The sequence below is a fragment of the Salmo trutta genome, chromosome 7 (genome assembly GCF_901001165.1).
Source record: "Salmo trutta chromosome 7, fSalTru1.1, whole genome shotgun sequence".
NCBI classification, from domain to species: domain Eukaryota; kingdom Metazoa; phylum Chordata; class Actinopteri; order Salmoniformes; family Salmonidae; genus Salmo; species Salmo trutta.
Window position 1 is genome coordinate 8468426 of NC_042963.1, and position 17698 is coordinate 8486123.

The 17698-nt window shown below is 41.6% G+C and overlaps 1 protein-coding gene across 3 annotated transcripts in view; it reads left to right on the forward strand.

Moving 5' to 3' along the window:
- cdh13 (cadherin 13, H-cadherin (heart)) overlaps positions 1-17698 on the forward strand; it is a 493352-nt gene that overhangs the window by 376274 nt on the left and 99380 nt on the right. For all 3 annotated transcript variants that reach the window (XM_029757800.1, XM_029757798.1, XM_029757799.1), the window contains one exon: positions 13039-13221. In XM_029757800.1, coding sequence (XP_029613660.1) covers positions 13039-13221 — 183 coding nt within the window. The remainder of the gene's footprint in view (positions 1-13038; positions 13222-17698) is intronic.

Sequence of the window (17698 nt, forward strand, 5' to 3'; positions counted from 1 at the left end):
CAAAGACAACAAATGTAACCTGCGCAATTAGCCACGATAGGCAAGGGCATGTCAATGTATCTGAACAGAGAGGATGTGGACGAGTCTGCTGTGAACCTTTTGCTGTAAGACGCAAGTGAGAGAACCATTGGTGAGTAACAATTGGTGGGAAGAGAGGCAAGGTCCTCATTGCCCAGGTATGCCCATGAGTTGTTCAGCAAGCGGTAAAGTTGCATTATTCAGCTGTGCTCATTGGCCATAGGGTGATTGACATGCTGCACGTGGCTAATTGATATAGTAAAGGAGGAGTGACATGACGCTGTGCTGTTGATGAGAACATATCAACAACGGATATCTACTCCCGCTGTGGCCATGGAAAGGAAACAATGTGATTATGTTATGCTTACGGGAAAGAAGGAGCAAGCCATTCAGACCGCCTTACTGATTGAACTTACTTTATCAACCTCATTACCCACCAGCCACACTATCTCTATTTTTCAGAATCTTAGTGCACACAGAAAACTGCACTTGACAAACTTAACCTATTTGCCTGTTTGTATAAACTCATGATGCATTTGTCAAAAACTGCAACTGTTGCGTTTTTTCTTGAGGTGAAGAAAAAGGCATTAGGCCCTTAAGCAGAGGTCGTAATGTTGAGTTGTGTGGTTTTTAATGGAAATGCCTGGCGCTGTTGTCAGGGTTCGAGACACATCACCTCGAACTTCCGCCAGGCTGGCTCCCATGATGCATTGCGGTGTCAGGGAAGCGTTGTAAGAAGTGGATCTTCACAGTGAAATGTTCCGGCTGAGGAGGCATGCTGGGGCCATGCTGAGTGCACTCCGTCCCTGTCCTCACCTAATGTCTCCCATCTTTCTTCTGGGGATCCGTTAAACAGCGTGGAGAAATGTTTTTTCTTTTAAAACATAGCCATTAAGTCGCTAAGCTCCTTAGATAAGTACTCAACCTTCTCAGCAGCCTCTAACCTGGAATCATGAATCATCTCTTATGACTTCATACTATTGTGTGTGTGGGTGTCCATGAGTGGGCATGGTTGTGTGAATATGAGGACATTCATAGATATTGAATTCCACTTGAATTCCACTCTCTTGAAAAACCTTTTTTAAATAATAGATCCCACTGGGCACATGGCAATTCAATGTCTATTCCATGTTGGTTCAACGCCACTTCATTGAAACGACGTGGAAACAACATTGATTAAACCAGTGTACCCAATGAGATCCTTCTGGATAGTATAAGTATATTGAATGTTTTCCAACTGAAAACTCTGTCGATCAACATATTTCTAATAGAAAATAAAAGCATCTCCTGTACGTGCTGCGTTCAAGCAGAGAGGAAGACATGTTCTGGTTTACCTTTCATTATTCATCAAGCGGAGAAGAGCTAGGCTGCCTACCCTCCAGAACGCATAGGTGCTGATAAAGTGTTGGCATGACTCCACAACACTGAAGTCTACTTGAAGATGTGCCTAAGTCAACCAGTTGGGATTCACAATGTACCCTGCCTCCCCCCATGCTGTTGAAATAGACTTTAGAGTAGTGAGATATAATAAAGCTCCACAAAGACAAACATGGCTTGTAAGGGATCACACATCCTCTACTGCTCTGTAAACACCATTCAAAAGACGACGTTCAGTTGGATTCGTTTTTTCATCTTTTTTTCTCTCTTACACAGTGTGAAAGATCCCCCTGAAATGCAGTTACCAAGTTACCGAGTGAAATTGACTCACACAGGTGCTGTGTCCTGTAGCTGGAAGACAGGCTGGGGTCATCATAGAACAGACTTGTTTCATGTCTGTTAACGATGGAAAGTCTACAGTATGTTACAGTGAGTCAGTGGTAAACCTATCATAGTGCTCCTGGTTTACTTAGACCATGTAATGGCCATTGGTGGGTGAATACAGATACTATACACACTCATGATTCTGTCGAGCTGCACTAATATCCTCTTCAGAAAGTTTCTCTGAGGACCCTGTGGTATCCAAACTTTTTTCATCTAAGACTAAGTTGCTCTTTCATACTTGGGAATTTATTGCATTCTGTGAAGCATCTTTAGGGGATTGGGCTCCACAATGATTAACTAATCCAATTTTTATAAGAGTGGAAACAAGCAAAGATGATTGGGAATCGCCTGGTATCAGATTCATTTAAAGAATGAATATGTGTGCTTGATAGTAGGAGATTAATACCACTCCTGATGAAAACCAACAGCAATACACCACAAGCTTATATTATCTTATGTTATGTATGTACTCTGTAACCTAATACTGTACTAATATCTAAGCATCATGTTTGACAGATACTTCTGTTGAACCTTGTTCCTATTTGGGCCGCATAGTGTAAAAATAGAGCACCAACCAATACCACAACTAGCTACTCCACACAGTGTATGTAATTGGGTATTGTCTGTCTTTGTGTTTATTGACCAATGCTGTTTACTGACCAGTGGACTCTGACTATCCCTTTCACTATATGTTAGCCTTGATCACTGTTTGACCTCTTGTCTAACTGCTACTCCAGTACAGCTCTGACCACTGATCCGCACCACTAAAACACAAATGAAACACAAATAAGGATAGGTTATACACCCAGTATCAGCCCCTATGACATAATCTCTACTTGTCCTGATGTCTCTCTAACTAAAGCCTGTGGTGACACAGAAAGGAGAGGCTGGTGACACTGCTGCCTGGTACAAGGGGGAAACATACACCTGCCACCCCCCCACTCCCATCTCACCCCCCTCTGGCCCTGGATGATAACTGGCATTTAATTTCTCACTAGCCCGTTCCATTGTCCCATAGCAGCCACTGATCTGGCTTATCAGTCTTGCCACTCAGGGAGACTGACAGCCAATCCATGCCCTCGCTCCCCTGTGGTGACAGGAGAATATGCCCGCCGTCTAAATGATAATGATATTAACAGTGATGGCTGAGACATGGAGGTCTGTCCAACCCAGGGCCAGCCTGGGCTCTCTATCAGGGCTGGGCTGTGTCTCACTGAAGGCTGCCATACGTGTGTCAGGGATTAGAACTGGGCTGCATGATTGCTCCACTAGCTCAGAGATATCTGTTTGGCTGGGAATGTCTGTCTGTTGCTGGGGTGAAATGGGCTGTGTCTGTGTGAGGGAAGAGAGTGATCGAGAGGGGGCAGGAGGGAATCTGGGGTTAGGACCACTACAAATGCCTTCTTTGTTTCTGCCTGTATCCTTTGTGCTGACAAAGATATCCAAATACATCAGTTTGGTATTTCCCTTGGCTATAACCTATCAAGGCAGATAAGAGAGTCAATACATTTGGCTTAGCATTCCCTTTCTCTATCATATTCAGACAAGAGAAGCCATTTGGCATGAGAGTCCATTGGTCATGGTAGGAGATCATGTGCTGTATAACAATTATTTTAATAACTACAGTGTCGGAAGAGATCTGCAATCCATGGATCTCATCATGTCATTTAGTTGTTGAGATGAATAGGTAACCTCTCATTTTTACCAGACTCTCAGACAGACATAAAGGGATGATTAAGCTAAACAAAATGTGTTTTAGCACCAAAGATGTCACAGAAATCAACTTTGTTTACATAGCCCAGATGAAAAGAACATCCACTTGGCTATAATGCTCTCCAAAATGTGACGCATCACACCATTGACGTAGCAACGGACGCTAAAGGTTAATTGAATCCCATTGTGACGCATGGGGGGACATGAGTTGGCAGGCGGACAGTATGCGGCATGACAGGACCTCCTGAGAATGGCTAGAGTGTATGAACACTTGAGTGGATTGTTCGTCCTTCAGGTCTGAAGCATGGAGAGGAGAACAGAAGATGCCTCCTCAGGGAGCACTGAAGGAACCCCATTCAAATAGCTCATAGCCTTTTGGTTCTCTCTAGTTTTCAAATACAGACCTACCACCAACAACTTAGTCATTCTGTACCATTTCATGAAGTTACACATTTTATTTGGATGATACCACAAGTTCACATTTCAAGGGATGTGACTAAGCATCTCTACTGCCCATCCATTCATGCTTTTTGGAGGCTGTGAGGTAAAATGAATAATGTATCTGTAAGTATCCGACATTGTTGTTCTGTAATAGCCTTTCATTATCCAGTCAGTATACCTTTAACGTCTGCCTAAGGCCTTTTCCCTTTGTCAGAAAGCATGTAACATTGAGGGCCATTTCCGTGTTGTCATCTCCGGTGTGGGGTCAGTTGGCCCAAACTCTGTCGGCTTTTCATTCACTTAAATATTGTAGTTGCTGTTATTGCCTTAAACCATAGCTGATCCTTATCTGACACTCAAAATATAACAGTTTTTCAGCAAGTGGATAGTCAAAAAGCTTTATGTCGGAACTTTTTTCTAACATAATTTACATACTGTGTGCCTAGAGGGCGTTTAGACTAAATCATATTAAGGTTGTTGTCTTCCCTTCATGTTGTCACTCTTTTAGTGGAGCTCTTAAGGGCATTCCCACTGAGCACTTTTACACTACATGGAGGCAAACTGTAGCCAGTGGTGTAAAGTACATATGTAAAAAAGGAGAGGAAAGAAAGGAGAAGGACCTGAGCCTAGCTCGTCATGCTGGCCTCATCTCAGATGAAGTTTCAAGTCTACTGCAGCGCCATCTCTTGACTGGCTGCATCACCGCTTGGTATGGTAACTGCTTGGCATCTGGCGACAAGGTGCTACAGAGGGTGGTGCGGACGGCCCAGTACATCACTGCGGCCGATCTCCCTGCCATCCAGGACCTCTATACCAGGCGGTGTCAGAGGAAGGCTCGGAAAATTGTCAAAGACCCCAGCCACCCAAGCCATAGACTGTTCACACTGCTATTGCACGGCAAGTACTGGAGCACCAAGTCTGTGATCAAAAGGCCCCTGAACAGCTTCTACCCCCAAACCATAAGACTGCTGAACAGTTAATCAAATGGCTACCCAGACTATTTGCCTTGACCCTTTTTTGCACTGACTCTCTTGCACTGACGCTATCACACACACACACACACACACACACACACACACACACACACACACGCATATTGACACCACACTCACACACTCACACATACACTGACTTTCACACTCTTTACACAACCTAGTGCTACTCTGTTTATCTATCCTTATTGCCTAGTCACTTTTATCCCTACCTACATGTACATATTACCTCAACTACCTTGTACCCCTGCACATTGACTCTGCAAAACTACTCCATTTATACAATATAGTTACTGTATTATTATTTTATATTTTTCTTTGCTAATTTTCTTACTTTTTAACTCTGCATTGATGGGAAAGGGCTCGTAAGTAAGCATTTCACAGTAAAGTCTACACCTGTTGTATTTGTCGCATGTGACAAATAAAATGGATTTGATTTGAAGTGAAGGGAGAGTAGAAAGGCTGCATTTTAGCCCCAGTCCCCAGGAACTGTTGACACGCTCTTTCACTAGACATGACTTTCTAGCAGTGGTGTAAAGTACTTAAGTAAAAATACTTTAAAGTACTACTTAAGTCATTTTTAGGGTACCTGTACTTTACTATTTATATTTTTGACTACTTTTCCTTCACTACATTCCTTAAGAAAATATTGTACTTTTTACTCCATAAATTTTTCTCGACACCCAAAAGTACTCGTTACATTTTGAATGCTTAGCAGGACAGAAATGGTCCAATTCATACGCTTATCAAGGGAACATCCCTGGTCACCCCTACTGCCTCTGATCTGGCGACTCACTAAACACACATGCTTTGTTTCTGAATGTTGGAGTGTGCCCCTGGCTAGCCGTAAATTTAAAAAACACGAACAATTGTGCTAACTGCTTTGCTTAATATAAGGAATTTGAAATAAGTATCAAAAGTAAAAGTATAAATTAAGTATATTTTAAACCAAATACTTTTAGACTTTCACTGAAGTAGTATTTGACTGGGTGACTTTCACTTTTAGTAATTTTCTATTAAGGTATCTTTACTTATACTCAGGTATGACAATTGGGTACTTTTTCCACCATTGCCTTTAGAAGGCAACAAACTGACCTTTTAAGTGCCTTTACTGTAGATGTTTTATAGAAGTAACATCTGTTTTCACTACATGACTTAATTGGTTTTGAGTTGCAAAGGGAAAGTATATTACTGGAAACTTTCTAAACTACCAGAATTTTGGTAACTTTTAAGTATCTTTGGAATTTATCAGATGGCCTTTTTGGGTACTTCTCATTATCACAGATGTCTGTAATTATCTCTGGCCCTCTGTGTGACCATATCACATGTCAAATGTATAAAATAATCAAATAAGATGATTTTAAAATAAAAAATTGAATGACAAAACTGTAAAACATGGTCATACAGTTGAAGTCCGAAGTTTTCATACACTTAGGTTGGAGTCATTAAAACTCGTTTTTCAACCACTCCACAAATTTCTTGTTAACAAACTATAGTTTTGGCAAGTCGGTTAGGACATCTACTTTGTGCATGACACTTGTAACTTTTCCAACAATTGTTTACAGACAGATTATTTCACAATATCACAATTCCAGTGGGTCTAAAGTTAACATACACTAAGTTCACTGTGCCTTTAAACAGCTTGGAAAATTCCAGATAGGCTATCTTCTGTATACCATGCCTACCTTGTCACCACACAACTGATTGGGTCAAATGCATTAAGAAGGAAAGAAAGTCCACAAATGAACTTTCAACAAGGCACACCTGTTAATTGAAATGCATTCCAGGTGACTCATGAAGCTTGTTGAGAGAATGCCAAGAGTTTGCAAAGCTGTCATCAAGGCAAAGGGTGGCTACTTTGAAGAATCTAACATTTAAAATGCATTTTGTTTAAAAAAAAATTGGTTACTACATGATTCCATATGTGTTATTTCATAGTTTTGATGTCTTCACTATTATTCTACAATGTAGAAAAAAAAAGAAAAACCCTTGAATGAGTAGGTGTGTCCAAACTTTTGACTGGTACTGTATGTGTGCGGTGTGTTTTTGGCTGTAGGGGTGGTTGGGAGTCAGTGGTGTTAAGAGGGAGGATAGATTATTATAGAGCAGTACATCTAAAGCAGGTATATTGTTCAGAGTATAAAGTACAGCTTGTAAATGTTTGCTGTTTGGCTACAGTATATGATGCAGTGTCGTTGAGAATAGATGTTATTTCACTCTCTAGATAAATGCAAGGGCCAGAGCCAATTTAACTGTGTTAACTTAATCACATTTGAAAGGCAATGGCAGTTTTATGTACCATATGTTCAGCTGAAGTGTATCTATGGGAACAGCTTGAGCTGGAGCTCTTCAAATGTAATAATAGTGCAGGTATGCTCATTAACTTCCTTGGCCCATGTATGTAGGAGAGAGAGAGGGTGTGTGTGTGTGTGTGTGTGTGTGTGTGTATGCGTGTGTGTGCGCACGTGTGAATGAGTCTGCGCACATACTATTTTAGGTGTTCATTCAGTCTGAAGGACGCACATCAATCAGATGATATAAGCAGCTTTCAAAAGCAAGCTGACTGGGTAAGAGAGAGAACTGCTGAAAGATGTATACGATTTTTATTTTGCGCCTGGGAGTAATGATATTTTAGCATGTAGGAGAATATTTCCTCTCGAAGTACTGCTAGCTACCCAGATGTGAATAAGAAGCATGCACTGTTCAAATTAATCATCCTATCAAAAGTAATGTATCAAACTAGAGTAATAAGGAGACAAGTTCAAGCATAGGATCTTTCTTTGGGGGCTTTTCAATTGTTTTTGTGAAGTCAGGTCAGGTCTTTCTGCCAGCAGGCAGGCAGAAAGAGAAAGAACAACACTGTGTTGAAAGACGTACTGTACCTTTAAGAGTCTGCACCTCTGCTGTGATGTCACAGCTCCTTAGGGGAATATTGTTGTCTCCTCAGGGACTAAAGTGACATGGCACTGTGTGTTTGCTGTCAGCTCAATCTATGGTGCCACAGAGATGTCACAAAGCACTATCCATTAGGACAAATGAACAGCTGCTCTGCTGTACTCTCTCCCCGCATGGCTGTCTCTCTGTCAGACCAACCAAATCAAACCACATTTAAATTCATAAGCCATTCTGTCTGACTGTCCGGGATCACTGTAAGTTTATCTCTCTTTTCTGTAGTCTGTCAGATGATGGGGGATGGTGGGCTGCCGAGTAGGAGGGGTGGTGGAGGTGTAAAAAGATGAGTATGATGAGTGTGTGACGGTACAGTTTTTTATCACTGTGAGCAGAGAGCGAGAGAGAGAGAGAGATTTTCTTTCTCCTCTTCACTCCACTTAACGTTAATGCAGGCTGAGCAGCCAATTGCCATATCCTATTCACATGTGGAGAGAAAGGCCAGGGACAGACAGACAGGCAGTGGTCATTGACAGCACATAGAGTGGATATCTCAACAAAGGCAATAAATTCAGGGTCGTTGGCTTCCAACAGGCTCATAGTGCCAGCTGGCATAGAATGATTGGAAAAGTTGGAAAGAAATAGGAAGTAATTTCCAAAGTGGTGTTAATGAGGTTTGATATTGACCCCCTGCTCCCATTATATCCCCATATTAGATCAATATGCATTGTCAGCAACAAGTGGGAAATGCACAGAGAGATATGCCAGGCCATTATCATAGTAAACAAGAAGTATGCATTGTATGATGGCCCTAAAGACAATCTCTGCCCACTGGACACAGACATCAGTTCAACATTTAGTTTTGAAAAAAAATTGATTTGAGTTGGCAACTAACGTGAATTCAACGTGAAACAAATGTCATTAGATTGAGGTAAAAATTTGGGTGGAAAAAATACTAAATTCTCTTACGTTGATTCCTTTTTTCAAATCCAATCAGTTTTCCACATTGATTCAACGTCCTCACATTGATTTTCTTTGTTGCGATGACGTGGAAACAACGTCGATTCAGCCAGTTTTTGCTCAGTGGGTGGTTGTCAGAGTGGCTGCTTCCTCCCTCCTTCACCTGTTGATGGTCTGTTGAACTACAGTTGTGTCAGGTTACAGGCGAGGGGACATTGTTATTGTGATGGGCTCATATCATATGAAATGGGTAGCGCTAGAGTTCACCACATTAAAGAGCTGTCAAACTGTTATCAGCAGGTCAACTCAATGGGATCATCCAGTCAGCTGATATGAGTCCCAATAGGACAGCTGGTGAATGTATGGCTCTAATCCCTAGCAGGCAGCTAAGTTAAATCAGAGGGTGTGTGTGTTTCTCCTCTGGCCTGCACTGAACTGCCCTGGTTTGGCCTCTACTGACCTGGTCATCCCTTCACTGTGTGTTAACAGAGCTCCCTTGCTCTTTAATTGGTTCTGGGGCTGGCTCTGGGTCTGTTTGTCTCTCTCTCCGATATACACAAGAACACACACACACACCACAAGAACACAAAACAAGAACCCAGGGTCACGCTCACGCGCGTGCACACACACACTCTGTCTGTGTGTGTATGACACACCAGGGCCAGTCTGAGTTAGTGGTTATTTCCCCCATCCTCTCACACCGCTGGTTACTTTGTGCACTCAGAGGTATTGGGGTCTTATCAGTAGCAGGGCAGGGGCTCAGTGGTAACGGGCGACAGAGATTGAATACATCCTTCTGACCGCATGGCTGCTTGAGATGATTAAATGAAACCCGAATGGCCAGTGATCTTTCTGTGTGTGTGTGTGTGTGTGTGTGTGTGTGTGTGTGCGTGCGTGCTTTTAACAATTTGTCCTCCTCAAAGCTTTCAATGCACCTTGAAAAAGGATCCCAAAAACCTCTTTACTATTCGTAGAGGCCGTTTCAAAGTATCACTGGAGAAGTGTGGCTATCCATTTACTCCTGCAACAAAATCACCACACTATTTAAGCAGAAGAATATTCAAGGCAGCTCATTATTAGAATTCTTCAGGGATCCCTGATCAGTGGGACATCCCTGATTCCGTGCTCTGTCTGTGGTAATGGCTTTTGTGGGTTGTCTTATGCCTGTGGAACGGGAATGTTCCCTCTCCGCGGTGCGCCGCACAGCCGCAGCGCTACGATCCACAGGGGTTCTCAGGGAGGGAGGGAGGCTGGGGTCTGGTCTGCAGCTACAGCAGCCTGCTATCCTGCTAATCAGCGTGTAAGTAGTGTGTAACTGTTGTAATCACAGGGGGAAAGCAGCCATAGAACAGGATGTCATGGTGCTTAGCAACAGGCCATGTTCCCTCCCATTGAGGATGCCGTTTGAGGTTTAACATCAGAGTGGGGTTAGGTTTGTAAACTAGCTGTGTTAACCCAGGTATATTTTTCTTTCCCTCTTTTTCTCTGTTTCTTTTTCTTTCTTTCTCTCCTTTAGAAGAACATTTTGCTTCCGTCCTCTGTAGCCTAAATGACTGAGTTGTATAAAGTTTGTTTTTGAAAGGGCTCTGTTCCAACAACCAATGCATGGTGTTGGGAAAAGCAAGCGGTAATCTGTGACCCAAAATACCATCCTGACAGAACACACCATCATCTGGAATACAGCACTGTCCTTAAACAGGGCGTTGTGTGCCTGATAGATTACTCTGTAAACTGTGATACAATAATGGTCCTGACAGAGAGAGAGGGAATTGCTTTCGGCTAGATGCATTAAGGCTCCTAGAGTATTCCTCTGCTTCACAATGCACACTACAACAAAGTGGCTGCCAAGCAGAATACATTCCTGATATGAATCTGATTAAGGATTCTCTACAACAATAGGGTAGGTGTGACAATGAGAAACAAATGGAGATTCTGTGGGAAGGGCATAGGATAGAGCTCACTTGCATGCATGCACATCTGTATTTCTTTCTTTCCACACAAACTTGTTTTTTGCTTGAGTCCCGCTGACTTACCTATTAAAAAAAATATTGCTTCTGCTGCTTCACTCCAGATAGACTCAGTGCTGTTTCACCCCAGACAGCCTGAGTGCTGCTTCTCCCCTGACAGCCTGAGTGCTGCTTCACTCCGGACAGCCTCAGTGCTGCTTCTCCCCTGACAGCCTCAGTGCTGCTTCACTCCGGACAGCCTCAGTTCTGCTTCTCCCCTGATAGCCTCAGTGCTGCTTCTCTCCTGACAGCCTCAGTGCTGCTTCACCCCGGACAGCCTCAGTGCTGCTTCACTCCGGACAGCCTCAGTGCAGCCCTCAGACTGCTTAACCTGACATTCACAGACAGACAGTCTGCATCCCAAATGGCACCCTATGTACCCTGGTCAAAAGTAGTGCACTATAAAGGGAATAAGGTAGGGATCACTTGGTGATGATTATGGTTTTACACCAATGTCACAACATACACTGAGTGTACAAAACATTAAGGACACCTTCCTAATATTGAGTTGTTAAAGGTGTTAAAAGCATTCCACAGGGATGCTGGCCCATGTTGACTACAATGCTTTCCACAGTTGTGTCAAGTTGGCTGGATGTCCTTTGGGTGGTGGACCATTCTTGATACACATGGGAAACTGTTGAGCGTGAAAAACCCAGCAGCATTGCAGTTCTTGACACAAACCAGTGTGCCTGGCACCTACTACTATACCCCTTTCAAAGGCACTTAAATATTTTGTCTTGCCCATTCACCCTCTGAATGGCACAGATTCACAATCCATGTCTCAATTGTCTGAAGGCTTAAAAAATCTTCTTTAACCTGCCTTCTTCTACATGGTTGAAGTGGATTTAACAAGTGACATAAATAAGGGATCATATTGTAGCTTTCACTTGGTCAGTCTATGTCATGGAAAGAGCCGGTGTTCTTGGTTTTCTGTACACTCGGTGAACTTCACTGGCACTGTAGCACTTTGTATTTTGTATGATTTATTTATCTTGAGAATGATGTGCTCATGATGTTGTATTAATGTCAGTTTTTATGTGGTGAAGCCAAAGATACATTTTCAAATTGAGTGGACAATAAAGTTTTCTAATTCTAATTTTAATTTGGGACACAGTGTCATTGCCCCCTGACCACATATACTCTGAGTCAAAAAAGTCAATGCAAAAAAGGTCAATGCAGATACTCCAGGTAGCTATTTGGTTAACGATTTAACAAACTATTTATCAGTCTAATGACTTGGGAGTAGAAGCTGTTCAGGGTCCTGTTGGAGAACAGTCTATGACCTGGGTGACTGGAGTATTTGAACATTTTTAGGGCCTTCCTCTATCACCGCCTGGTATAGAGGTCCTGGACGGCATGGAGCTCGGCCCCAATCATGTACTGGGCCGTACGCACTACCCTCTGTAACGCCTTGCAGCCGGATGCCAAGCAGTTGCCATACCAAGCAGTGATGCAGCCAGTCAAGATGCTCTCAATGGTGCAGCTGTGCAACTTTTTGAGGATCTGAGGGCCCATTCCAAGTCTTTTCAGCCTCCTGAGGGTGAAGAGGTATTGTCATGCCCTCTTCACAACTGTGTTGGTGTGTGTGGACCATGATAGAGCCTTAGTGATGTGGACACTTGAAGCTCTTGACCCGCTCCAGAGAGAGGAGAGAGAGGAGTTTGACACTGGATTCAATAGCACTTGAGAGATGTAAATGATGTAAGTGAGATAAAACGTTATGCTTTTAATAGCCTCTAGATGTGAGTCACTTCAAGAGGATCGGGATTCAGACTGGGCAACCTACCTTGAGAAACACCATACTCTATCCCTCACTTGTCAGTCCCAAGTCCACTGAGGTGATGATGATGATAATAATGATACAATCCCTTATTTTTTCACCTAAAATCAAGGTTATACCACTGTCCAACTGAAAGGGTGAACATGTTACTACAGTAAGTAACAATTTGTTGAACGATTTGAATGAACATTCCAAAATGTTACGGTGAACCCACAAGCAGCTAACACAAAATAAATGGAATGTCTTAGTTAACTTTAGCTTACGTTTGCAAACTATTTCCCTTGTGGAACGCACGTCTGCTATCTGTATGTGTGTTGACCAGTAATGTCTGTGTATCTTGTTCCAGGCCATTGAATAGAAACCACCTGTTTATAATAAATGTGTGATAACCAGTAATGTCTATGTGTCCAGTTCGATACCTCTATAATGACACAAGTGTTGACCAGTCTCGTCCCTCTGTCTCTGTCTGTCCCTCCAGTTCCAGGCCAACGTGGACGAGGGCTCCACAGGTGTGGCGGTCAACCTGACGGTGGATGACAGAGATGACCCGGCGACGGGAGCGTGGCGAGCCATTTACTCCATCATCAACGGTGACCCCACTCAGAACTTCGAAATCCAAACCAACCCCGACAACAACGAGGGCATGCTCTCTGTTGTCAAGGTAACCACAGGGCCCTAAGGTTCTCTCAACTGACCCTTCGCTAAGCCCTGCCCCAGAATTTTGGGCAACCAATTCCAGTGCTCCTGTGGATAGCAACTGTCGTCGAGTCCAACACCTCGGATAAGCTTATGTTTAAAACCCATAGATCTGATGAGAGAAATGGAAAAACTGAGACTTTTCATTAAAAAAATACATGATTTAAATGGCTAAATAACAGTGCAACAGGGGCACTCACAACTATGTAGGATGTTCACCCGTAAAGTTGTTCTTTCATTCAAGGTTTATAAATGTCCGTTCAATAGAGAATTGCATCAGAAAAACAATAGTCCAAACCCTGTCTCTACCACATATGGTTAAAATGTTAGACTATTTACTCTGAGAATTTAGCATGATTCGGGTTAGCTAGTGGCTGCAGGTTAGTGTGTGATAACATGGGCTTTTTCTAAATGAAATCAAAATCGAAATTGGGCCTTTATATATATATATATATATATATATATATATATATATATATATATATATTTACAAAGCTAACAGACTGAATTTCAATATCTACCGTTCATGAAAGCAAACTGTTCCAGTTTTCATGGTTTATTTCTGAGTCTTTCCCTTTGCCCCACTCAACTTAGATTGATCGCCAATGTAGCCATAGAAAGCCAAGGATCTGGAGATGAAAATGACGAGTGTATCATGTTGATTTTGATTGGTCCAAAGTGCGGTAACACCTCCCAATGCCGAAAATGGGAGAGCTACAACCAAGAGCGGCACAGTCTGAACTAGCAACGGTCACAACAAACTAGCGTTCTTATTTCATCAACACCGTTAAGTACAAGTATTAGATTATAGTTATAATATAGGTTGTAATATTGTAGAGAATAAACTAATGAATAATTGTATGTGATTTACAATGACATAGTGCAAAGAACTACATTTTGACATTCATTTATTAACATTTATTTTTCCCTACATTCTAGAGCGTTGAGTGAACACCCTAAATACTATGACACCTGAAATACAGTGCCCGTTGAAGTCTTTTTAGATTCTGAAATTATACTATTGTTGCATTGCTTGATAGCTAGCTGGTTAGCTAGCTCTCTTTGAAAACATTGCTAGTTAGTTAGGATTAGTTTTCTCAAAATGTATAGTGCCTTCAGAAAGTATTCATATTCAGCCCTTGACTTATTCCACATTTTATTGTGTTGCAGCCTGAATTCAAAATGGATTACACAAAACATTTTCTCTCACCCATGTACAAACAGTAACCCATAATGACAAAGTGAAAACATGTTTTTAGAAATGTTTGCAAATTTATTGAAAATGAAATGAAGAAATATCTCATTTACATAAGTATTCACACCGTGTTAGATTCACATTTGGCACTGATTACAGCAGTTGATTCTTTCTGGGTAAGTCTCTGCAACATTTGCCCATTATTCTTTTCAAAATTCTTCAACATCTGTCAAATTGGTTGTTGATCATTGCTTGGCAACAATTATCCGGTCTTGCCATAGATTTTCAATTACATTTAGGTCAAAACTGTAACTCAGCCTCTCAGGAACATTCACTGTCTTCTTGATAAGCAACTCCAGTGTACATTTGGCCTTGTGTTATAGGTTTAAGCAGACTGAACCAGGTTTTCCTCTGGAATTTTGCCTGTGCTTAGCTCCATTTTATCCTGAAAAATCCACAGTCCTTAAAGATTTACAAGCCTACCCATGACATGATGCAGCCACCACTATGCTTGAAAATATAGAGAGTGGTACTCAGTAATGTGTTGTATTGGATTTGCCCCAAAGATAACACTTTCTATTCAGGACAAAAAGTGAATCACTTTGCAACATTTTTGCAGTATTACTTTATTGCCTTGTTGCAAACAGGATGCATGTTTTGGAATATTTTTATTCTGTACAGGTGTCCTTCTTTTCACTCTGTTAATTATACTGAACAAAAATATAAACACAACATGCAACAATTTCAACGATTTTATAGAGTTACAGTTCATATAAGGAAATCAGTCAATTGAAATACATTTATTTGGCCGTTGTCTATGGATTTCACATGACTGTGAATACAGATATACATATACAAAAAAGGTAGGGGTGTGGATCAGAAACCCAGTCAGTATCTGGTGTTACCACCATTTTCACTATGCAGCGTGACACATTTCCTTTGCATAGAGTTGATTAGGCTGTTGATTGTGGACTGTGGAAAGTTGTCCCACTCCTCTTCAATGTCTGTGCAAAGTTGCTGGATATTGACAGGAACTGGAACATGCTGTTGTACACGTCAATCCAGAGCATCCCAAACATGTTCAGTGGGTGACATGTCTGGTAAGTATGTAGCCCATGGAAGAACTGGGACATTTTCAGCTTCCAGGAATTGTGTACAGCTCCTTGCGACATGGGGCCATGCATTATCATGCTGAAACATGAGGTGATGGCGGAGGATGAATGGTACGACAATGGGCCTCAGGATCTTGACATGGTATCTCTGTGCATTCAAATTGCCATCGATACATTTAAATTGTGTTCGTTGTCCGTAGCTCATGTCTGCCAATACCATAACCCTACCGCCACCATGGGGCATTCTGTTCACAACGTTGACATCACCAAACCGCTCACCCACACAATGACATACACATGGTCTGCTGTTGTGAGGACGTTTGGACGTAAATTCTCTAAAACGACTTTGGAGGCAGCTTATGGTAAAGAAATTAATAATTTCTCTGGCAACAGCTCTGGTGGACATTCCTGCAGTCAGTATGCCAATTGCATGCTCCCTCAAAACTTGAGACATCTGTGGCATTGTGTTGTGTAATAAAACTGCACATTTTAGAGTGGCCTTTTATTGTCCCAAGCACAAGGTGCACATGTGTAATGATCATGCTGTTTAGCTTCTTGAAATTCCACACCTGTCAGGTGGATAGATTGTCTTGCCAAAGGAGAAATGCCCACTAAAAGGGATGTAAATAAATGTATGCTCAACATTTAAGAGAAATACACATTTTGTGAGTATGGAACATTGGGACCAACACTTTACATGTTGCATTTATATTTTTGTTCAGAGTAGGTTTGTTTGTGGAGTAACTACAATGTTGTTGTTCCATCCTCAGTTTTGTCCTATCACAGCCATTAAACTCTGTAATTGTTTTAAAGTCACTATTGGAATCATGGTGAAATCCCTGAGCGATTTCCTTCCTCTCTGGCAACTGAGTTAGGTAGGACGCCAGTATCTTTGTTGTAGCTGAGTGTATTGATACACCATCCAAAGTGTAATTAATATCTTCACCATGTTCAAAGGGATATTCAGTGTCTGCTTTTTTAGAAATAATGTACCTATCTACTAATAGGTGCCCTTCATTGTGAGGCACTGTAAAACCTCCCTGGTCTTTGTGGTTGAATCTGTGTTTGACATTCACCGCTCTATTGAGGGACCCTACAGATAATTGTATGTGTGGGGTACAGAGATGAGGTACTCATTCAAAAATCATGTTAAACACTATTACTGCACACAGAGTGAGTCCATGCAACTTATGTAACTTGTTAAGAGACATTTTTACTCCTGAATTTATTTAGGCTTGTCATAAAAAAGCAGTTGAATACTTATTGACTCAAGACATTTTAGCGTTTCATTAATTTTGTATTCATTTGTGGAACATTTAAAAAAAAACATAATTCCACTTTGACATTATGGGGTATTGTGTGTTATGCCAGTGACAATTTAATCAATTTTAAATTCAGTCTGTAACACAACAAAATGTGGTAAAGGTCAAGGGGTGTGAATAATTTCTGTAGGCACCCTCTATTGGCGAGCTACTGTAAATTGGCTATATTAGGAATATAACTCTCTCATCTACTGTCGACATCAGCAAACAATTTGAGAGCACTGTTAGCTCCAAAAATGGTTAGTAGCTTTGAATTCATGCACAGTGCATTCAGAGCCTCCTATGTGTAGAAAAACACTGCTTTCACAAGCCCCATGTTATGGAATAGGAGAAAGCTTAATGTCGGCATAAAGAGGATATTGATCTGCAGGTAAGTCTCTAGCATAAACACACGGGGAGCTAATCAAAATTCAAAATGACGTCACGTGTGACGTGCGGGACATTCAATCGACTCTTTAAGAACACACTTTGACAGCATTGTGATTGTATAAAAAACAATACTCTCAGTTAGTATTAGATATAATGTCACGGCCCTGCTCGCCTTGGGGGACAACATTCCATGGTTACCTTGGTTACCCTATTGGCTCACAGAAAAAACTTGACCTTTTTCAAATGCAATTTTATTGTCAATTACAAAACCACATTTAAGAAAAGTACAACATGTCTAAAGATGGATGGGGTCAATTGAAAATAATGGACCTACATTTACAGTCTCTTCATTCTGTCCAGCTTGGTAACAGTCATCGCAAAAAAAGCTATGCATTCAGGGATCATCAGAAATTCCAAAAGCAATGGATTGTTGCAGATTTTGAT